The sequence below is a fragment of the Cynocephalus volans genome, chromosome 12 (assembly GCF_027409185.1).
Source record: "Cynocephalus volans isolate mCynVol1 chromosome 12, mCynVol1.pri, whole genome shotgun sequence".
Classification (NCBI taxonomy): Eukaryota; Metazoa; Chordata; class Mammalia; order Dermoptera; family Cynocephalidae; genus Cynocephalus; species Cynocephalus volans.
The window spans coordinates 5,243,621-5,268,719 of NC_084471.1; the positions used below are offsets into that span (position 1 = coordinate 5,243,621).

General features: G+C 40.1%; 1 protein-coding gene and 1 pseudogene across 1 annotated transcript in view; one reads left to right on the forward strand and one right to left on the reverse strand.

Moving 5' to 3' along the window:
- The window catches only part of ATXN10 (ataxin 10), a 180,358-nt gene that overhangs the window by 19,035 nt on the left and 136,224 nt on the right, over positions 1–25,099 (reverse strand). Inside the window, exon 10 of the mRNA XM_063075977.1 lies at positions 12,459–12,522. Coding sequence (XP_062932047.1) covers positions 12,459–12,522 — 64 coding nt within the window. The remainder of the gene's footprint in view (positions 1–12,458; positions 12,523–25,099) is intronic.
- On the forward strand, positions 14,590–24,332 carry LOC134360411 (CCA tRNA nucleotidyltransferase 1, mitochondrial-like; annotated as a pseudogene).

Here is a 25,099-nt window from a genome sequence, read left to right on the forward strand (position 1 = left end):
CTTCACCTCTGTGACCAAAAGTTGAAATCACTGACCAGAGCATAGATCCCAGATATTTGAAGGACAGAGTCCCTTTTGCCTATCCCACCCTACTCCCACAAGCTGTTTGCAAGATGCTCCAGGAACACGTGCACAGCTGAGTGCCAAAGGGTGGGGGTGGGGGATAGGTAGCTGCTACTGTGCTAAGCTGAAATTGACCAAAACTAACTGCACTTTACTGTCCAAGCCTTACTCTGTAAGTTGTAAGCCAAGAGTCCAGAGCTCCAAAACAGTTACTTCAGACAGATCCAATACAATTGTTATCTAGGTGGGAAGACAGATTCCTGGGGCTCCTGCTCCAGCATCTTCCCTGAATCTTCTCCCACACAGATGTCATTATTGTTATTTATTTATCTATTTGTTTATTTTTAAAGATGATCGGTAAGGGGATCTTAACCCTTGACTTGGTGTTGTCAGCACCACACTCTCCCAAGTGAGCCATGGGCCGGCCCTATTATTGTTAGTGTTATAAGGTATGTATCTTGAGATCTACAAAGCAAGGCCATAGATTTTGGGTATTATAGTAAAAGCTTAAATTACATCACCTCTGTGCACAGATAAAATCCCTATCAATTCAGTTATCAACACCAATTTGTTCTCTAGCTGCTCCCATATCACCCAAGGAGTTGTGATGTGTTTAACACATCTTACAAGTCACTGCCCCCAACTAGCATCTGACACCACCTGCAGATTTCATTAAACATGATGCAATTTCTTAGTTTCCTTTTTCCCTTTGCCAATATTCAACTAAGGGATGGAAAGTAAAGGTGATCACTGCAGAGGAAGGAGGGAGCAGAGATGGTGGGTGTCAATATTCACCTGTTTTACTCAGTGAAGGATTGGTACAGCAGTGAACCACACAAATGTGCTCCTGACCTTCACAGAACATTCAATGGAGAGAAACAAATACATAATTTCAAACTCGTGAAAGCTACAAGGTTAAGCTCCAGGATAAGGTGAAACAGTAAATGGAGGGCCTTACTTGAGTTGGGATCATGGAAGACTTCTCCTGAATAAATAACATGTAAATCAAACTCGAAGGCCGAGTTGGAGCTGGCCAAGTGTAGAAAGGGGAGAGACTCCAGTGAGAGGAGCAGTTTGTACAAATTCTGGAGACTGGGGCAGGACAGACAATGCAGGGAGCTGTAGAAGAGGAGGGAGGTCGGGGTGCTGGGAGGGAATTCAGGGGAAGGGCTAACACTGAGCAGGACAGAGTGGGGAAGGCAACTCCTGCATGCTCACTCGGTGCCAGGGACTACAGAAAAAGAGGTAAATTTGACACGGTTTGCTCTCCGGGAGCTCACAATAAAGTGCAGGTAACAGACACAGCAAGGGCATGTCACGAGGGGCTGGGAGCACAGAGGAGAGGCTTCCTGAGGTAAGGTCATGGCCCACTTCTTCAGGTGACCCAAGGGCCTGTCCCCATCACACTGAAGCCTCCTTTTGAGCAGCTAGAACAGTGCCCAGCACGTGACATACCCGATACTCGAAAAATACCTGGTGAATGCTGTGGATAGAGAGCTGCCCAAGCGACTCAGTCCAACATGATGAATATGCCAGTGATGCAGCTTGGTAAAGCCATTTGGGGACAGAGGTGAGATATAATTATTAATCGATGAATGAGTTTTCTCGTGACTGGTAAACTTTGTGCTTAAAGGGATTTTAAAAGGAGTCAAAAATGCTCTGTGACAGGCTTCCTGGAATCAAGAGTGCAGCCCCCAGGAGGCAGCATCTGAGGGAAACCATAGTACATGTGCTGATATTTTAGGTTTGTAATTTTAAGTTCTAATCTTATGCATACGACATAAAATTTCCTAAATACAAAGTTAAGAATTATATGTTTTCTTTCTTCTATATCATACTCTTCATACTATAGAGAAACTGGAAGTGTGCAGGATGAATACTCTATAGACGTACTGTTTGAGTAAATGATTTGAAAAAACATTTCATGTACTTTCTACATTAAAAACACTTTCTTAGACCAGTAAACGTATAACTGCTCCAAAAGGCTATTAAGGTGAAATTATTTCGGCATGGCACTCTAGTACATTTTCCCTAAAACTCAGACTATGCAATTTTCAGGAATGACAGGACAGTGGGGGCACACCACATCAAAGATCAGCCCCAGGGTCACGCTCATCAGCCTGCATCAGTTACATCACTCAGCAACGAGGAACAGACCCTTAATCTCCTGACTGCACTGAGTGCAGGGAAAGCAGGCAGAGCAGAGCCTGACGTGCTCCAACTCCCATGAGCCAGGGAAAGCTGAGCTTGCCAGGCCTGGCAAGACAGAGCACAGGCCTGTCCTAGCACAGCCACACACGAGCTGTAGCCATTACCACCACCCAAGAGACGCTCCAGGCTGCCACCAGGCTGTATGCTGCAGAAATCCTAGCATGCTCACAATGCCTCTGTGATTCTAGAGATGTAAGAAAATGAGGGGAACAAAACTAAAAGCTAAGTAGACAAAACTGGAGGAAGCACAACCTGGAATATTGAATTGTACAGTCTCAATTTAAAATAGTTTGACTAACTGCCAAAACACCAGAATAAGGAAAGGCAGTCTCCTTCTGTGAAAGCTCATGCCTTACAGCGCATCTAACCCCCCAAACTCCTGGCTTCTACCATGGGAGCCTGTTGCTAGGATACCAGGAAAGCATTAGAAAACAAGTCTCCTCCACTCTCTCACTTTGAATGGACCTACTGTATCTAGAAGCTGACTTCTGCATCCCTGCATTGGATGGGCGTAGGGCAGTGGGCTACACGCCTGAGCACCTCTCAGTCCTACAGCCCCTCATGTGACTCAGTTCACTTCACACAGGGGTCCTGGGACTCCTCCACCAACCTACAAAATCGTCAGCATGTGCATGTTTGCTTTTGCTGCAGAAAAAGATTTGGTTTACACTTCTTCAATTACACTAGGTGAGGGAAAGAGAATCAATCTACAGCTTTAAACAATCAAATTAAATTAACGGGAATCCAAACCAAAAAGTTTATTTTTAAAAAGCAAAACAGCACTAATAGGTTTTCTAGTTTTTAATTAATGTCAGTTCAACAACTGAACAATCACTGAGTGTTTATCAGCTGTTTCATACTGAGGACATAGAAATAGAGGAGAGTCCTTCCCCTCCAGAGGATAAAAGACTGACTTTAGCAGAGAGATTTCTGAGCCATTTACTGCACTGAATATTAAGATGGGAAAAATGAGATATTAAAGCAGAAATGAATCACTCTATGAATAAAGACTAAGCACTTCCCTGGTGTGGAAATTCACTGATGTCTTTTACAAATCACACCAATCCTAGCTAGGTGTGCCATCCTGAGGTGTTTAACACACTTCCCTGAACAGACTCCCTCTGGCTACAATTTGGCAGGCCCAGTCACAGGCTGGATTCTGTCAAGAAGAGTATAGAATGGGATATGTTTCTATGTTCATCCTAAAACTCCTGTGTTCCCCAAGATGTGGCACTACAGTCCAGAATTTCCCAAGCTGGAGCTCCCAAAATGCAGGAGACTCATAAAGACTCCATGAAGTTCTGCAGGAAAGACACTTGCTTAACAGAGGCTTTCCCATGTTCTTTAAAAAGAAGGCTTCTCTTGTATATTACCTATTAAGATACTACAGAAGAAATGTGCTTTGGAACACATTTTGGTAACAGTCCCCTGGGCCCATGGGGTTGAATGTGAGGGGTACACTCAGAGTGCAGGAGCAAGATGACTCAGAACCCCACAGACAAACTGTCCTAGAGGGAAAGGCTACACATCCACTCACCTCACAAGGGGTGTCGAAGAAGAATTCCAAGAGGAAGACATACATGACTCAAGTCCAAAGGAGGAAGGAGCAGGAAATGGGAGAGGTACCTGTTCCTAAAGAAGGCTACCATCTCAGTGCTCAGAGAGCTACCTGGATTATTATCTAAGGTCAAATAGGGTAGTGAATTTTATTGAGTGGTTACAAAGTGCTAGATGCTCAGTAGGATAAGACTTTGTATCTAATACAGCTCTGTATGCACCTGTTCCTTAAGAAAGCACACTTGAAAGAAACAATGTGAGCACGTGGACATCTACACAGTTGAATTGGGACGAAACCACATGCCTTGGAGTCAGACAAACCCGGGTTTGTGCCCTGGTCCTGCCAAACACAAGCCAGGAGAGCTTGGACCAGCTACTTCAACTCTAATCCTTAGCTTCCTCATTTGTAAAAGGAAAGGATTATTCCCAATAAAGAGAACAGTTAGCACTCAATAAACAATTTTTAAAAGTTTAATATGAAGTGCAACAGAATGCACATACCTGCAGTGTACAGCTTGATTTTTTTCATACGTACACATCCATGTGACCCTCCACCCAGATGAAGATTTAGAACATGTCCTGCACCCCAGAAGGTCCCCAGTGTCCCCCTCCCCTATTAATATCCACCCTCCTAGCCCAAGTAACCACTATTCTGACTTCTACTACCATAGATGAATTTTGCCTGTTCCTGAACTTCATGTAAATGGAATCATACAGTATATGCTCTTTAGGAATCTGGCTGTTTTTGCTCAGTGTTATGCTAGTGAGATTCATCCATTTGTACATGTAACAGCTCATTCTTCTTCACTGCTGTACAATATTCCATGGCATGAACAAACCACAATTTACTTATCTATTCCACTACTGATGAACGTCTGGGCTATTTCCACTTTGGGGCTCTTAGGAATAATGTATAAACATTCCTGCACATGTCCTATAATGGATACATGTTATACACTTCTCTTGGGGATATACCGAGGAGGAGAACTGCTGGCTCATAAGGTAGGTATATGTTTAGTGTTAGCAGACACTGCCAAAGACTTTTCCAAAAGCAATTATTCCAATTATATCCCCATCAGCAGCAATGTGTTTAAAGTTCAGGTTGCTCCAAATCCTTGCCATCACTTGGTATTATTAGTGCTTTTATTAGCCTTTCTGGTGATGTCTAGTGATTCTTATTGTGTATTAAATTTACATTTCCCTGATGACTAATGATGCTGAGCTCTTTCCATATGCTTACTGGCCATTTAGATTCCCTCTTTCGTGAAGTGCCATCAAGCCTATTGTCCAATTTTAAAAACTGAATTATCTCTTCTTTGTTGTTTTGTAGGAGTCCTCATATACTCTGAATCCGAGTCCTTTGTCAGATATACGTAATGCAGATGCCTTTTCAAAGCCTTTCTCTTTTAGTTAGTGCTCTTCCGTTAGGCTTTTCTGTGTCTTGTTTAATATATCTTTGCCCACCCCAAGAAAATAACCATATTCTCCTGAGATTCCTTCTAGCAGCTCTTTTGTTTTACCATTCACGTTGTTGAGAAACCAGATGCTGAGCACTTTACAAATACAATGCCATCTCACATTCACTACAACCCATTTTATAGATAAAGAAGCTAAAACACATAGAGGTTAAGAGAAGCACTTGGAAGCTAAGCATCAGCAGAATTTGAATATGGGTCCGTCTGGGCCCTGAGCTGATGCCCTTGCCCCTGTGACTTCTTCAATATAGGGTTACTGGGGGAAACACTGTCTGACTACTAGTCCTATAAGCTCTTATATTTTTGTATGCAAGTTAATTTTATTTTCTCACAAATGAGATCTTTCAATACAAAAAAAAAAAAGAAAGAAAGAAGAAGAAGAAATGAAGGAAAGAAAAATAAAAGAAAAAAAAAGTTAAAAGAAAAAAAAAGAAAAAACCCCAAAAACCCAAAACAACCTAGTTTGGACTCTCCTTCTATGCCTGTCCCCGCCCCCCTCCCCCCAATAAAAACAATTAAAAAAAAAAAAAAACCCACATCAAGGACAACTGATCAAAACATAGATCAAAAAAGAATGGAAGAAAAACACTTCAAATAAAGTTCAGCTGTTTCTATTTGGAAACAACAACAACAACAAAAAATCCCACTTGCCACAATAAACTGACAAATAAGAAATTGACTCTGTGGTAGTGGAGCTGGAATTTTCCGATGGCACTGGCTACTGTGTCATTACTGTGGCTGACCCAAAAGTGAGTGGGGTGAGCAAACAGCTGGGTGCTGGCTGGCCTAGTGTTCCTGAGGCAGTGGCAGCCAGGGCAGCCCTGCAGACTTGAGCTCCCCTTGGAGCTGTGGCCTTTTCCCCAGAACTGGAAATCCCTGTTGCTCTATATAAGCTGCCTCCAAGAAATGGAATAGGTAGCCTTCCAGCCTCATCCCTATGTCGGGGGAGTTTTGGACTGTAGTCTGCTCTGATAGGACAGCCTGAAATTCCTATTTAAATAACTCCTGTATTAGTCCGTTTTTGTTGCTTATAACAAAATACCGGAAACTGGATGATTTATAAAGAATACGAAATTTATTGCTTACAGTTTCTGAGGCTGGGAAGTCCAAAGTCCATCTGGTGGTGGCAACAGTGACCCAGGGGTCTTACACTGTAAGATGGTGGAAGGAGAGAGAGCAGAGAGAGACAGACAGATAGACTCTCCTCATCTTTTAAAGCCCTCAGAACAACATGCCTCACCATCATTTTCAATCCATTCACTGCTGCACGGTCCTACAATCCAATCGCCCCTTCAAGGCTCCACCTTTCATTTACCATAATAGGATTTCCCACCCTCTTAACAGCCACAGTTGGGCTGTTTCTAATATATAAAACTTGGGACATGATTCAAGCTTCAGGGAGTTTTGGGGGGATATAATTCAATCCACTACAACTCCCAACTGTGATGAGCTGAGGGAACAGAGCAGGACCTAGCAGGGGGTGTGCAGAGGTGCGCTGATTCAGGCTCAGGGGAAGGCTCCGCTGAGGGCAGCTTAGCCAGGGCAGAGGAGCTCAGGCAGAGATCTGCACGATGAATGCCTTGATGTGAGAACTCGGACCCTCCCAAGAATTAAAACGTAGGTATGCCTGGGGAATGCTGAAAGAGGAGGAGAAGGACACGGGATACAGATGAAGAAGCAGGTAGGAGCAAGATCATACAGGATCTTTCAGAACATTACAGACTTCGGATTTATTTTAAGAACAATGGACACCCCTGGAAGTTCTGTAAACGGGCATGTTTATGAGAGGTGGAGTGGGGAGAATCAGAGACAAAGAGGAATGACCCTGTTTTGGTTTTAAAAGATCATAATACTAAATGGATGGGGAACCAAAAACCACCTGGACATATAGCAAGAGCAGAAACTGAAAGATGAGTTAGGAAGCCCCTGCTGACATTCAGGCCAAAGATGGTTGAAGTGTGGACTTGGTGGTGGTGCTGGGGATAAAGGTAAGCGGAGGGACTCGGGAAAGGATATGGAGTAAGAATCAAGTCCTGGTGATGCTTTAGATGGAGGAGAATAAAAGTGGAAGAGCCTCGTGAGTGACTCCGTGTTTCTAACCTAAGAAACTGCATGGATGGGACAGCCCCTCACTGACTGAGAAAGAGGGGACGGTTCTGAAGAAAGATATTAATAGTTTAACTTGAGAGGGCTGGTAAGACATCTGAGCAAGATGCTAAGCAGGTGTTGGATATAGAAGTCTGAGACTCAGAAGGGAGGTTTGTCCTGGAGTTTGGAATCCACAGGTGAACAGACATATGTAAAGCTATGAGAATATTCAGAACATAACTCCGTACCACCACCTCTGCTGCTACCAGCCTAGGCCAAGCCACCCTCACCTCTCATCTGGATGACTGCGACAGCCTCCCCACAGGCCACCTGCTATTCCATGGGCCCAGAATGCCTGAGATGAAAAAGGTGTTCAATAAACACTGACTGAATGAAGGAATAAAATGGGTGGGACTATTTAGGGAGAAAATGTGAAGGGAAGAGAGAACTCTCAGGCTCTGGAATGCCTGGGAGCACTCCACCATTTAAAAGTTGTGTAGAAGAGGAAGCAACATAGGAGACTGAGGAGGAAGAGCCAGAGAGACATGAAAAAAACAATGAGAGAAGGTAACATCGTAAAAGCCAAGAAAAAAGCAGTCTGTTAAGGATGAAGTGATTAAGTTCTAATAAGAGAACTACAAAGTACAAAGCATTGATTTGGGCAATCCAGTGGTAAGTGGTGACCACAAGCGAGGGATGAAGCTTATGAACATGCTCCTCTATCTCCACTCCCTTTTGAACCAATAAATAAACAATATATATTTGAAACAATAATAATGTTTGATGGGGTTTTGAAAATAGAATTAAAATATACAACAAGAACATATAAATTGGGGGGCACTACATGGTCCTGTATTATCTGGGAAGGGGAGAAAGGTTTGAGAAATTATTATTAGACTTTGCTTAGTTAAGGATGCATGCTGTAATTTCTTAGGGAACCATTAACAGAATAGAAAAAGAATAAAGAACTTTTAAACTAAAAAAAGAACAAAAATTGAATTATTAAAAATAATCCAAAAGAAAGCAAGCAAGAAAAAGAAAATAGGAAGAATAAATAAATAGGCTTAAGCATGAATATATCAGTAATTACATTAAGTGTAAACAGACTAGTTGCAATGTCTAAAAAGCAAAGATGGTCAAACTAAATTAAGAAAAAACAAACTATATGCTGTTTGCAAGAAATACACCTTATACAGAAAGTTTGAAAGTGAAAGGACTGAAAATATTATACCATGTAATACCAACCCAAAGCAAGCTAGGATAGCTATATTATTAGGCAAAAAAAGCATGTTTGAAAATTCTAATTTTTTAGAAATTAAGAAATTCATTTCTAAATAATCCATGCAAAAAGAAACCATAATAGAAACTTTCGTAAAAAACCAAAAAACACTTTAAAATAAATGGAAACAAAATAATACTTATCAAAATCCATGCAATGGAGCTAAAGTACATAGAAAAGATTAAAAGTGAAAATTATTAATCCTGAATAAATGGATAGCTATAACATGTTCATGGGTTGGAAGATTCACTACTGTATGTCAATTCTCAAATTCATTTCAGTCAATGCTATTTCTATGAATAACTCACTGTGGGGGGTTTAAATTGTTTTTGTTGGTGATTTCATGTGTGTGAGTATATGTTTATATGTATGTGTGTACACATTAGAATTTTATAAGCTGGTTCTAAAACTTTTACGCAAAAACACAAATACTAAAACTAGTCATAATATTCTTAAGAAGAGACAAACTGGAAGGACTTACTTGATATCAAGACATATTAGAAAGCTATAGTAATTGAGAGTATGGTACTGGTGCAGGGATAAACAAACAGATCAATGGAAATTAAAACAACAACAACAAAACCAGAGTCCAAAAACAGACCTAACTTATAGGGATACTTGATTATGATAAAAGTGACACTACCATGGACAGAAGCATGTTCTTTTCAGTAACAAGGGCTAGGACAGTTGTGTGTTCACATGGACAGAACAGAAAAAGACCCCAACTCACTCCACACACAAAAAACAACTCCAAAATAATTACAGATACACACATAAAATGTAAAACTATAAAGCATTTAGAATATAGATTATCACCATGAGTGTAGATAGGAAAATATTTCTTTAATAAGATACACATACAAAAAAAAAAATCCCAAAAGACCTTGACCATAAAGGAAAAGTGATAAATTTGACTATAAGTTAAGAACTTTTCTTATTCAAGAGAACGACTAAAGAAGTCATAGAATAGTAGAAAGACAATACTAGCTATACATGTAGCTGACAAAACCTTCTATCTAGAACATATAAAAATCTGTTACAAATAAATGAAGAGAGAAACCAATGGAAAACAGGCAAAAGGTTTGATCAAGTACATTGTAGGTGTACGTACATGCACATGCACACACACACACACACACACACACACACACACACACTCTTCAGATGGCAAATGAACATTATACAAGATGCTTGGCTTCATTAGTAACGTGGGCAGTAAGACTGGGGTATGTAGTCCTAACTCAAGTGGAAGCACAAGGGTGGGAGGTGAGGAGGTGGTGTACAAGAGCTTAAATGCTCATATCGTAACAAAGTAAATAGATAACATCAAATTATATCAGAAAACAGCAGTAAAGCATATTATTTAGATATACAAAAGCAATTACTAGAAGAAATAGCTAAGAGAATGAATGAACACTTTTTTGTGGAGAATGGAGCCATACATACTATTCTGTCTTTCAGCATTTAAACAATGCCATACAGATGCATTATTTTCATGAATAAAAAAAAAAATAAGAAAGAAAAAGAATCATAAGAAAGGTTGATGAGAGGTGAGTAGTAAAGCTAGGGTAATCAGATAATTAGACAAGAAAATCTGCCTGTGAGTAGAAGCAGACACAGCATGGAAGGAGCACTGATGTGGTTTTATCTATGGAATAAGGCAAATTTTGTAATCTGCATTATGTCCCTATTTGCTCTGGAACTAGTAAGGCCAGAATTTAATTTATGGCTCACATCTAAAACTTGAATCTTTAGGCTATAACACTTTCTCTTCAACTATCACTCTCCCTTTGCTCTGACATTTCAGTATTTATCTCTCATCTTATACATATTTTACATGCCTTTAAAATCTGGTAGGCTTAATAAAGAAAACCCCAAAGAAATACAGAATACACTTAACATCAAACACATTCATTGTAATATTTTATCTTTTCTTAATGATTCAGGAAAGATTCAGAGATCTTGCAACGCTTCATTAATTATCATTATTAAAAAGTTATCTATATAGATATCCATAGAAATTTTTAAATTTATAATTCTGAATAATTTCTCTAGTACATGAATATGTTAATATGGTTTCTCTGTATGTGCTTTGTCTCCTCCCAGTGACTCACTGGAGGCAGTACAGGAAAGTGGCTAAGAATCAGGCACTCAGGAGGTTAAATTCTGGTTCTGACCTTTAGGGCAAGTACTGAGACTCAGTTTACATCCTTATCTACAAATGGGGATGATAACAGTATCTGCTTCATGGTGCTATCAGGATTAAATAAGGTAATGGGTGTAAACAAATAATAAGGATTGGATAGATGTTTCATGAAAGAAGAAGTGAATGAATGAATGAATGAATGAGTATATGACAAGAACAGAAACACACTCCTACTTCTTTATACAATATGTATTAAGAGAAAGACGCAGGGTGCGTGAGCTGCGTGCAGCCCATCTGCAGATCTACAATGTGCCTGTGTATAGCAGCCTTTTCACTTCTGGTCTTTGTTGAAAACCAAAGACGCCTTTTTCACTGGGATATGCAACATCTACAACTGCACCTGAACACCTTTGCACTGCTTTCCTGTGACTGCGAGCTTTCTTCTTTTCTTTTTTCTCTCTTTTCTGGGGGGTAAAAATGTCAAAGCTCTCCAATGAGCACAGTGACGGAAGATAACGCAACACAGTGTGCCAGCTTTGACCATGAAGAAGGTCTTCTGAGGCTGTTTATGTGTCTTTCCCTGATTGATCTTATGAACTACCGTGCTCTCTAAAATTAGATTTTTTTTCTATTGCTGATTAGACAAATGATAGTACCTTTAGCACAAATAACAAGCATTTCTCAGTCTACTCACTTTAAAGCACGCGATTTTCATTAGCTCCTTGTCTCTTCTTGGCAGAAGCCATAGTGAGGGGAGTTTTATTTTTAAATGCCTCTCCTCCCCTGTGCTGGGTTTCTCACTGCCTCGCATGGGGCTACACTCCCAAAGCCCTTACAATGGCCTTATTCACCCCTCCTCCACATGCAACGAGCACAAGGCCTCACGATGACCTGGCTGAGTGTGGCTCTCACTAGGGAAGTTCCTGAAATTAAACAGTAGGTTTTACCTAAAACCCTAATTGGCTGTATCCAGTCCTGGTCACTCACCATTGCACTAAATCAGTTTCGTATAGCACAACCACTTGGTGAAGGGGTACTCGTACCAACCAAAGGCCCACAGGACACCCTCCAGCAAGGGTGGCTGACCCAAGTAAGGGTACAAGACAGAGCCCTGCCTCAGCAGCAGAGGGCCAAAGGACAGAACCCTTTAAAAAATGGGAATCCACCAAACGCTTCTCCCTCTTGCTCGGGCACCAGACTGCTCCTCATACGTCTATGTTGCCAAATTGTTGTTAGCACAGTTCTTCCCCAAACAGGATACTCAGAATTACTACACCAAAAACAGGTCAAATTCTTCATGTTCATCCCAAAGGATGACAGGACTTCAGAAAGGTGACAAGGTAGACCTGCAGCATAGGGGCCTTGGATGAGCTGCCTCTGCCCAAGAGTTTAAAGCACTTTTTAAGTAACATGCTGGTCTGGAATGTCCTATTCACCTCAAAAAATTTAGCTTAATAAATTTAGCAGTATACTGCAAAGATTACAGTAGTGATAACTTTGAGAAAGTGGTTGGTTTGGTTCTTAGGACAAGCAAACGGGCAAGCTAGCCAGCTACATACTGAATGAACACCAAGAAGGGACTGTTGTACTAAGGCTACTGGTCGTGAGCTAACATGTGGTGGTTCACATGCAAGGATACAGGGGTTACTGTCATCGATGCTGCAGCTGTCCAGGATCAACGGAATGCCATCCAGTTCATTTACCTGGAGAGAAAGAAGATACATTTATACACTGAGAATGGCCTGGCTAGGGTCAGAGATTATAGATGACTTTGCTATAATATTGTTTGTACGATCATCTAAAATACCAGTATCAACCCAGAAATGTTTAAAAACAGACATATAAACAAAAAGTGATACTTTATTTTCTTTTTACCTGTCCTCAGAAATGTTGGGGCAATTGGGTAAAAAGCCATATGGGGGTGGGGGGGAGATCACTTCCTTACATTGGTCACCAGGATAAACTCCAAATGGATCTAAAATCTAAATTTAAAGAATGAGAAAGTACCAGGACTAGAAGAAAACATGAGTGAATTTCTTTTCTAAGCTGGGAATAGAAAACTTTCTTAACTATGATTCAAAATCCAGAAACATTAGGGAAAGAGTTTTAAAATTTGTCCACATAAAAAAAGGGCAAATAAAAACTGGGAAAATTATTTGTAAGATATCACAGACCTGTACAGTATTTACAAATGATTACTATCTTAATATATAAATAACTTGTAACAACTGAAACATCAACAATCTAACAGAAAATGAATGAAATACATGAACAGAAACGGCACAGAAAAAGAAAGACAGATGGACTGTGATGTAAGAATACGCTCAACTGTGCTTATAAGAAGAAAAATGCAACTTATAATTACATGAAGCATTTCTCACCTGCCAATTAACTGAGTCTGACCACATGGCTGCTGGAGAGGCCATAGGGAAGCAGGTGCTCTTACACACCACTGGAGCAAATAATAAACAATACAAACAACTATGGAAGCAGTGGGCAGTGTGTAGCAAAATCACACATGCATTTATCCTCTGACCCAGTGATCCCACTCCTAGGACTATCAATCAAAATTATACTAGCACATGAAATTATGTTTGGCACAAGATTATTCATAGCAGCAGTTCATTTTTTAAAATAAGTTTTATAGATATACTTTACACACCATAAAACTCATTTTATACTGGATTCTATAGAAATATTGGTCCAGGATGGCCAGTTAGCTCAGTTGGTTAGAGTGTGTTGCTGATAGCAACAAGGTCCAGGCAGGGTTCTATTCCTACATTGGCCAGCAATGGAGAAGAGAGAAGAGAGGACAAGAGAAGAGAGGACAAGAGAAGGGAGGAGAGGAGAGAAGAGAGGAGAGGAGGAGAGGAGAGGAGAGGAGAGGAGGAGAGGAGAGGAGAGGAGAGGAGAGGAGAGGAGAGGAGAGGAGGAGAGGAGAGGACAGGAGGAGAGGAGAGGAGGAGAGGAGAGGAGGAGAGGAGAGGAGGAGAGGAGAGGAGGAGAGGGGAGAGGAGAGAAGAGAGGAGAGGAGAGAGGAGAGGGGAGTAGAAGGGAGGAGAGGAGAGGAGAGGAGAGGAGAGGGGGAGAGGAGAGGAGAAGAGAGGAGAGGAGAGTAGAGGAGGAGAGGGGGGAGGAGAAGGGAGAGGAGAGGAGAGTAGAAGGGAAGAGAGGAGAAAAGAGAGGAGAGGAGAGGAGAGGAGGAGAGAGGAGAGGAGAGGAGAGAGGAGAAGGGAAGAGAGGAGAGGAGAGAGGAGAGGAGAAGAGAGGAGAGGAGAGGAGAGTAGAAGGGAAGAGAGGAGAGGAGAGGAGAGGAGGAGAGGAGGAGAGGAGAGGAGAAGGGAAGAGAGGAGAGGGGAGAGGAGAGAAGAGAGGAGAGGAGAAGAGAGGAGAGGAGAGGAGAGGAGAAGAGAGGAGAGGAGAGAGAGGACAGAAGAGAGGAAAGGAGAGAAGAGAGGAGAGGAGAGGAGAAGAGGGGAAGAGAGGAGAAGAGAGGAGAGGAGAGAAGAAGGGAGGAGAGGAGAGGAGAGGAGAGGAGAGGTGAGGAGAAGGGAAGAGAGGAGGAGAGGAGAAGAGAGGAGAGGAGAAGGGAAGAGAGGAGGGGAGGGGAGGAGAGGAGAGGAGAGGTGAGGAGAAGGGAAGAGAGGAGGGGAGGGGAGGAGAGGAGAAGGGAAGAGAGGAGGGGAGGGGAGGAGAAGAAAAATCGGTCCAGGAAGACTTGGGGGAAAGACAGCTGGCTCTTCACCTCACACAGTCTGAGAGGCCGTGGCATGGAGAGTCAGACCACTACAGAGGTGAGTCTTGGAGGGGATCACCAGTTGCAAAAGCACAGAGGGATACTTTATAGCCATGCTGGTGGTGGCCCCTCCTGAGACTGTCCAAAGCATCCTGATCCAGCCCTCACATCCCATCTCTCCTCCCACAACCTGCCACACACCTAGCAGCAGGACAGGTTGCTACTCTCCAAGCGGGAAAGGAGAGCTGCTGCCAAACATATCTGCCTTGCTACTTCACCATGGGGTGAAGACAAGGTGAGATCCAGAAAAGGAGCAGGGACTTGTAACCAGCTGGCAGAGAGAGAGAGAGAGAGAAAATGCCAGCTGATCTTCACCAGCTCTCTGCAAGTGTGTGATCTAAACCCTCTGGAACATGGGTGCATCTCCGTGCCAGACTGAGAGTGGCTTTGCACTGGGTTTGGTTTAGCTAGGGGAGCATATAGCCTGAGCTCACAGGGAAGCCCTCCCTAAAGAAGGGACATTTAGCTTAGGATGGGAAAGAAAAGGGGGCTGTGGAGAGTGTTTTGGACAGGGGAAGAGCACGAGCAAGGGCAGGGAGATGAGAAGGAACACGGGGTACTCCAGGAAATGCAAGGCAGTGCAGCACAGGGATTGAGAGAGTGAGGGAGCACTGGGGAGCCAGGCTGCTCAGGCCACAGCTGGGTTATTAGTCCTGTGGCCTTGGGCAGGCTACTGAACATGTAAGATTTAGTCTTCTATGGCGTACTTGGGTAGCCAATAAAAAAAGGATCAAAGTAAATCACTTTGGGGGATGACAGGGCCTATTTCAAAGGGTGATGATGAGCATGGGATGTATTACTGTGTCTGGTCAGTACACAGTAAATGCTCAGCAAAGAGCACTGGGAGGGATGGCAGCAGTGGGAGATATTCATACTGGTAAGTGAAAGAAGTTCAGTTGGCTAGAGCAAGGAGTTATGCTCCTGAAAGCAGGAGGAAACAGGAGGAGAACGAACTTCCACAGCTGAATTTACACTTCTACTCTGTATTCAGCAAAATTATAGTTTTGTTTTCAAAAGCCACTTTTTTGATGAGAGAAATAAAATAGTCAGGATTTATTATTCAGCAGAAGCAAAACATCTCACTTCTAAAAAAAATAAAAAATAGAATTCTGAGATATGCTAAATGGGTTCAGATTTTCTTTGAAGGAAATGAAATCAAACACTGAACACTGAAATTTAAGCAGGCAATAGTAAGAGTTCTTAAAAATCACAGGTACACGAGAGTTGTGGGTGAACTGAGGGTGTGTGTTGCTGGATAAATATTTCTCATCCACACAGCTGCATTATGAAAGAATACAAGAGAACATTTTACAGAAACTCATTAAATGTTTACAACATAAATGACTATTCGAAACAAAAATGACAGCACTATGACCAATACATAATTACACACTTAGGAACGAACACAGGCTAAGGTCACTGGGCAAAGCAGACATTGGTGCCACCTTCACGAACAGCGACTGATGTGTGGTTTTGTGATCACGTGACCCCCATCCACGCTGCAGCTGCCTGTGTGGGCCTAACGTCTGGGGCGTTATTAGGAAATTAACAGGTTTCCTTCTGTTAGCACTTCATAAAACAAGGAAGTTGTTTGTTTCTTTACCTAACATGTTGGGAACTGATTCTAGACCCATCATAAATGAGTCACAAGTTGTAGTTCATATGAGGAGCCAAGCTCCATGACTGCTGTCATGTGGTAATGCATCTCGACAAGGCAATAAGCCTGGCTTAAACAAACTAACAGTTAGCCTCTGGAAATAAAGTGTAAACAGAAGGACAGTTAAGTGATTTGCTAACTGTCCTTCCCCACATAAGCCAACAGTGTCAGGGAATGCATTCCGCCCAATTCTAGTAATATCTAAGCTCCTTTGGGAAAATAAGTTAGACTGATGGAAAAAAGAACCTCAATTAATCTGGCTGCTCTCACACTGAATGGCAAATACAAAAACCGGAAGAAACACAAGAGCACAATACCAAGGTGGAACCAATTGCCTATTTAAATTTATATTGAATCAAGCTTTAATATCTGGTAAAAATTTGTTCCCAACACAGGTGCTCATGATACACACAGACATACAGACATGAAGACCACCAGAATCCTTATGCTGGAGTAAGCAAACAACCAAGGTGGGAAGGCTCTCCCTAGGGATGTCACCATCCTGGGGCGGGCCAACAGCCAACTCAGAAAGCTGCAAGCTCAGAGGCAGCTGCTGGATGATGTGGCCCAGATGCCTTGGGAGAGATGAAGAAGCAACGGCCTCCCAATGACAGCCAACAACCATCCCTCCCACAGAGGGAGCTGGGATGCTCTGGGGGCAAACAGACCCACTGCAGAATTCCAGCTCAGCCTGGTAGACAGTTTACAAACCTCATCATCTAGACCTTCTCACATGGAACAAGGCCATACCTACCCCTCAGAGCTACAGTGAGGATTATGTGAGAAAGCACTCAACACAGTGCTCAGCACATCATGAGATCACAGGAAACGGCTAAAACTTGTAGTATTATTGCCACTTGGTTCTGAGATTCTAAAGGTTTTCTTTACCATCTACGTCTGAAAAGAGCTGGACATAGTAATCCTTCACCAACCATTAGCAGCCCTTCAGCAAAGTCCAAATATAGGGAGATCTACTTCTACAATCACAAGGAATTTGGTAGGTATGGGTACTCTAGGTTAGGGCCGTGCTGCTCTTGACCATCTTGACCGCTGTTCCATCCATACTCTGCTGCTGGCTTTTGCTTTACACAGCAATTCTAAGTCTCACAAAAATAGAGTGCCATTGACCTTGTACCACATTTAGTTCCATGTGTTTTGTGCAGCTCAGCACTGGGCATTTCACAGTGGAGCTGGTGCTTCTGTCCCAAGGCCAGAGGAACAAGGGATGGTGTGTCTCCAGAGCAATAAGAAAGCAGGTAGCCTCCACTTTGCAGACATTCTCTCTAGAAAGAAGTCAGAGCAAAAGCCTAGGCCAGTAGTTCTCAACCTTGGCTACACATTAGAATCACTTGGAGAAGTTTTTAAAAGTGCCAATGCTGTGGTCCCAACCCCAGGACAAATGAATCCAAATCTCTGGGCATCAGTGTCTTAGAGAAACTCTCCAGGGGACTCCAACATGCAGCTGAGGTGAGAACTCCTAATCTACTTGAAGCCAAAGAACATCCACGGAGCCAACGTCTGGGAGACTTGCTGCAAACCCCAGAAGAAACTCCTAAAACGTAACACACTGCCCTCCACACTTGTCCCCTTTCGTGCTTTGCTTTACTTCTAAAATGTACTTCACTGAGATATAACTCACACAGAGTAAACTGCCACTGCACCTGTGTGAGTGGTTACAGAATATTTCCATCACCCCAAAAGTTTCTCGTGTGCCTCTGTAATCACCACCACTCATGCCCCTGCCTCAGGTACCACTCGTCTGCTCTCTGTCACGATAGGTATATTTTGTTTGTTCTATACTATCACACAAATGAGATCACATCAATAGAAGTCCTTCTTAAATGTTTTTGAGATTTATCCATGTTGTTACATGAAGCAGTAGTTTGTTTTCTTTTATTTCTGACTATAAACATAACACCATTTACCTATCCATTTGCGTGTCGATGGACACTGGGTTGACTGCAGTTCGATGTGCAATGAGTAGAGGTGCTATGAACCTCTATCTATGTTTTTTGTGGATGCATGTTTTAATTTTTTCTTGGGTCGATACTCGAGAAGAATTGCTAGGTCATATATTAAGTGTATGTTCAATTTTATAAGAACTGCCAAACTATTTTCCAAAGTTGCCGAACCAATTTACACAACGTCCAGCAATGTGTTTCAGACCTTTACCAACACCTGATTCTGTCAGACTTTTTAGGTAACACCACCACACTGTGGTCTTGATTTGCATTTCCCTGATAACTAATAATGTGAAGCATCTTTTTAGGTACTTATGGATTATTCCTGAATCTTCTCTAGTGAAGTGCTGCTCAAATATTTTCCACATTTTATTAGTTTGTCTTGTTCTTATTGAGTTGTAAGAGGTTCTTTACACATTCTGCATGTGAGTAAATCCTGTGCCAGATATATGCATTGCAAATATTTTGTTAGACTGTGGCTTGTCTTATTTTCTTAATAGTGTGTTTCAAAGAGCATAACTTTTTAATTTAGATGAGGAACAATTTATCAAAACTTTTCTCATGGTTAGTGCTTTTTGTGTCCCAAGAAATCATGGCCTACCCAAACATATCCACAATGTTTTCTTTTTACCAGTTTCTTAGTTCTAGCTTTTATATTCCCATTTTAAATCAATTTTTGAATTTGGTATAAGGTAAGAGTCAAAGTTTCTTTTTTCCCCATAAGGATATAAAATTGTTCCACTACCATTTGCTGAGAAAAATATTCTTTCCCCCATTCAGTCTATTTCTGGACTAACCATACCATACTATCTTAATTAATTTATGGTAAATCACAAAAGAAGAAGTAAAATCCTCTTTTTTTTGGCTGTTGTATTAGTTGGCAGGGCTGCCATAACAGAATATCACAAACCAAATGGCTTAAACAGGAGATTTATTGTTTCACAATTCTGGAGGGTAGAAGTCAAAGATTAAGGTGTTCGGAGGGTTGGTTCTTTCTGAGGGCTGTGAGAAAGAATTTGTTCTGTGCCTCTCTCCTAGCTATTGGTGGTTTGCTGGCAATCTTTAGCACTCACTGTCTTCATCGTCACCTGGCATTCTCCCTGTGTGTGTGGTTTGTGTCCAAATTCCCCGTTTTTAGAAGGGTATCAGTTATACAGGACTACGGGACCATCCTACTCCAGTATGAACTCATCTTAACCAATTACATCTGCAATAACCCTATTTCCAAGTAAGGTCAAGTTTTAGGGTACTGGCAATTAGCACATCAACATATGAATGCGGCCAGGGAACATAATTCAATCTGTAACAGTCATTCTAAAGCCTTAGCATTTCCAAATACATTTTTAAACCAGCTGTCAATTTTTAGGGAAAAAAATCTCCTGGGATTTTGACTAGTATAGCATTCACTCCATAGATCAACTTGAGAAGAACTGATTATCTTAAGAATATTGAGTTGTTTGTTAAATCTTAACTATCAGCATGTCATGTTTTTTACAGTACAGGTATTGCACATATTCTGTCAAAACTCATCCCTAAATACTTCATGTTTTATGATGCTAATGTAGGTGGCATTTCAATTTTTTCTAGTTATTCTTTGCTAGTTTTATGTCATTAATTTTCATATACATGTTCTGTGACCATATAAAATTCATTTCTCATAAATTTCTTATAAATTCCTTAACACACATGATCATCTCATTTATGAATAAAGACAGTTTTACTGCTTCTTTTCAATCTGTATGCCTCTCATTTGTCTTAGCTTAATGGGTTGCTTGGTCCTTTAGCACATTGTTAACCGGAGTAGTGAGAGCAGACATTCTTGTCTTGTTCCTGATGTTAGGGTGAAAGCAGTCAGTCTTTCATCATAAAGTATGCAATTAGCTGTTAAATGTCTTTCATAAATGCTCTTCATCAAGGTGAGGAAGTTCTCTTATACTGATAGTTTGCCTCATGAGTGAGTGTTGAATTTTGTGTCAAATGTTTTTCCTCTATTGAGTAAACCCTCTTACTCTGCCAATATGGGAGAATTAAAGTGTTTGGTTTTCTAACATTAAACCAACAGTGCATGGCTGAGAAAAACCATCATTGTTCATGATGCGTTATCACTTTACATATTACAGGATGCAATCTGCTAATATTTTGAAAAGGATTTTTATGTTTCTGTTGATGAGGGATACAGTTTGGTAATTTTTTTGTTTGTTTACTTTTTCTTGAAAAGTTTTTGTCTGGGTTTGGTAACAGAGTAATGGTGACTTCATTAAATAAGTTGGAAAGCATTTCCTCCTCCTCTATTTTCTGAAAGAGAAATACTGGGTATTCTTTTTTCTCAAATACCTGATAGGATTTACTGTTAAAACCACATGTGCTTGGAGATTTTGTTGTGAAAGGCTTTTTATAACAAATTCTTTTTTTAAAAGATAGGCTATGCAGAATTTCTGTTTATCCTTCATTCAGTTTTGATATTTTCTGTGTTGCAAAGAAATTGTTCATATCATCTAATTTGTCAAAATTTTTGGCATAGTTGTTTATAATATCCCCTTATATCCTTTGAATGCCTATCGTATCTATAAAGATGCCCCCCTCCTTCATTCTTGATATAGGTCATTTATATTTTCTCTTTTTATCTTAACAGGCAGACATATTTACCAATTTTAAATATCCACCTTTGATTACACTGATTTTTTTCTACTCTGTCTGTTTTCTACTTCAATGATTTCTATTCTTATCTTTATTTCCTTTCTTCTACTTCTCACATTGGTCTAATTTGCTCTTGATTTTACTAGCTTAAGTTGGAAACTAAGATCACTGATTTTAAATCTTTGTTTCCTAATGTAAGTATTTGAAATTTCCTAAACACTACTTTATCTCTATCTCACAAATTTAGATATGTTGTGTTTTCATTTTTACTCAATTCAAAATATTTTCTAATTCCCATATGATTTTATCTCTGACATTTGTTACCTAAGAAGTGTGTTATTGTTCAAATATTTAGGGATTTTAAAGATATTTTATTGCTATTGCTTTCTAATTTAATGGTTGTAGTCAGAGAACATACTGTATAATCTCAATTCTTTTAAATTTATTGAGATTTGTTTTATGGCCCAGCATATGGTCTGTCTTGGGGAATGTTCCATGTGTACTAGAAAGAATGTATATTTTGTTGTTGGTGCAGCATTCTATAAATTTCAATTGATCAAGGTGGTTGATGGTGTTGAAATTTTCTATATTCCTCCTGATTTTCTTTCAGCTTGTTTTAGAATTTATTAAGAGTGTTAAAATATCCAGTTATGATTGTAGATCTATTTCTCCTTTCAGTTCTGTCAGTTTTTGCTTGAGTTATTTGAAGCTCTGCTATTAGCAATATGTTTAGACTGTTATGTCTTCTTGAGGAACTGACCCTTTAATCATCATGAAATAGCCTCCTTTTATTTCTAGCAATATTCCTTAGCTCAAGTCTATTTTGTCCAATATTAACATAGCCACTCCAGCTTTCTTATAAGTGTTTGCATGGTATATCATTTTTTCACTTACCATTATCTTTATCTTTATATCCAAAATGCATTCCTTGTGGACATCACATAATTGTGTTTTATCTTTTTTATACAGTCTAACAGTCTCTGTCTTTTAATTGGATATTTAAGTCATTTACATTTAATGCATTTATCAATATGATGGGATTTAAGTTTATCATTCTGCCATCTGTTTACGTTCATCCTAACTCTTCTTTGTTCCCCTTTTCCAGACTTCTTTTAGGCTGAGTATTTTTTTAATATTCCATTTTTTCCTCCAATATTGGCTTAGTAACTATCTCTCTTTTCTTTTTTTTAAAGTGGTTGCTCTAGGGTTTAGAGTATGCATCTTTAACTTGTTGAAGTCTATCTACAAATAACATTATACTATTCCACTTATGAGATAAGAATTTTACAACTGTGTACCCTACTTAACTTTTGAGCTATCGCTCTCATATATTTTTCTTCTACATGTGTTATAAACCCCCAAATACACTGCTATTATGATTGCTTTAAAGAGCCGACTATATTCTAAAGAAATTAAAAGGTGAGAAAAAAAGTATTTCATTTTTACCAATATATCTAACTTTTCGAGTGATCTGATTTCTTTGTTTAGATTTGAATAGATCATGTTTCCACGTGGTATCATTTTCCTTCACCTTACAGAACTTCCTTAAACTTTTTTTATAGGACAGTTCTGTTGGTAACAAATTCTATCAGCTTTTGTCTGTCTGAAAATGTCTCTATTTTGCCCTCATTTTTGAAGGATATTTTGGCTGGATATGTAACAGTTTTCTTTTAGTATTTTGAAGATGTCACTCCACTGATTCCTCTCTTGCATCATTTTTGAGGGGAGGCCTGCTAACACTTTCATCTTTGATCATCTAGGCTGACAGGCAAAAGTTAGTGAATTAGAGAATAACAGCTCTATAGAAAAGATTAACCAAAACAAAAGGCTGGTTCTTTGTAAACATTAATAGAATGGAAAAATTCCAGAAAGACTGAGGAAGGAAAAGAGAGACATCATTTTTCAAAGAACAGAATGAAAAGGGAGAAATAGGCATAGACAACATAGGTAAAATAATAAAATATCATGAACAATTTTATGAAAAAAATGAAAAAATCTAGATGGAATATCTAGACGTTTCTGAGAAGAGTAGAAAATGTTATAATTGACACAAGAAATAAAAGGCCTGAATAGAACAATAATTTTTAGAGTAGCCGACTGGGCCACACCCCCACTGGGAAAAGGCAATAGTCAGGTGTGGTGAGAGGCCTCCTCGGCAAAAGGCAAAAGAGCCTAAGCATGGAGATGTGTGGTGGGTAACTTCTCTCCAGAGGCTGAGGTACCTGCATCCTTGGCACAGGCCCACAATGAGCTGTGCAGTTGGAGTAGTCTGCCTTCTGAAGCCATATCTATTTACAATGAAGTTGCAGTCTCTAGAATTCCAGTCACTTTTCACAGCAGGACTGAAGAGTCTGAGGATTGTGTCAAAGAGAATCATGAAGTAAGAATAGCTGGAGAAGCAGTGAGGGATTTACTGACTGGAGTAAAGCCTCAGGATGGTGATTCTGCTACCAATGCCCACCCAGCTCAATGAAGGAGATGTGTCATTTGGCTGGTACCCAGATGACAAACGATCCAGGAGAAAAACACAAAACAATTACTGCCAGGCTTCATGAGGAAAATTCTGAAATCTCTATGCTACGAATTAATGTCATCACTGATGGAAGATATGCTAAGGTAGAATTCACAACCGACTGGTAGAAAGATGCTGAATGCAGAGATCTCACTATAAATTTTCTTTTAGATTTTGATAGTACTTTAATGGTTATAACTATTTAAAAAATAAGAAAGATTTGTTGGACATGCAAAAAAGAGAATACAAGATGGTTTTCAAATTTTAAGATATTTCAGTTTTTGATGGGAGAACTGTAGAAAATCCTGGTGACCATGATCCTGCACTCTGCAGCAATTGCAGTTAAATAAAAGCCTTGACTGGAGTATCAGGAGAGAGGATTTGGGTGAAACTGAAAAAAATTCTTGTTGGTAACCATGTAAATCATCTATGACTTTGATGTGGCTCCTTACACAGGTTTACCTGTTAATGCAAGTTTAGAAGAATTTAACAAAGTCAGTAAAAATGTGGGCAGTTTTTCACCAAAGACAATGACTCTTTTGGCCTCATTATTCAAAATACAAAATGATGTTTACAAAATTGGATTTCGGTTGAAGATTTCAAAAGAAGAGAAAAAACTTGGCTCATTTACAGTTAAAATTCGAAAAGATTTAATTAAAGTAAAAGACAGTTCAGAATCACTGAAGCCCTGGCCAGACTTTGTTATAGACTCCAGGGAACCTGATGTGACCACTCGACCACTTGAGCTACTGAGGTAGCTCCTGTCCTCTACAGGAGACGCAGCACTGGCCCACTTCTCCACTTCCTTTAAGTGGCCAGGACATCAGAAAGGGAGCATTTCTTCAGAAAAAGAAATTGGGGCTCTGTTACTACAGCTGCAAGAACAGTGGGAAAAACATGGTTACCAAATGGGAAAAGATGAACTTCTAAGTTACTTAAAGAAGGCTTAAAATTGATGAGAGCTGGCTACCAAAAATCGGAACATTTTTGAGAAGATTAGTTTTTCTCCCCCTCCCTCTTAGTGCGGCTTAAAAAACCATAGCAGAATAAAAACCAGCTTAGAGGACCTCTTTAGAAGAATAAGTCTCATTTTGTTAAGTATAATTATATTTTAGACTACCTCTTCTTAATCTGATTTATATCATTGAAACTTATATTCTTTTGGAATAGTTGCTACTAAAAAGTATAGCTGGCTTCTCCTATCTTAATCTGTTGAGATTTTTTTTTTTTGCATAGTGTGGTACTAAGATTGATCTTCTTTTTCTTTTTTAGGCTGCTGGCCAGTAAGGGGATCCAAACCCATGGCCTTGATATTACAAGGCTGTCCTCTAACCAATTGAGCTAACCAGCCAACCCTTAAGACTGATCTTAAAAAGAGGTAACTGTCTTGAAGAAAAAATGTTTATTAATGTTTGCAACTGAAATAACTGGGTTACTTTGTGCAATGATTGTCTGTAAGTGTCAATTCTTACCTGAATTCCAAAATAAACATGTGCCTAAAAAGAATATAAGAAAAACTTTTTAAAAAAATAGTATTTTTAAAAAATACTAAATGACTGAAAAAAAGTCAAGGACCCAAACAGCTCTACAACTGAGTTCCACCAAATTTTCAAGAAACAGAACATCTACTTTGTATACAAGTTGTTCCAAAGTAACAGAAAAAGAGGGGAAGCTTCCCAACTCATTTTATAAAGCTAATATGACTTCACTCCAAAAT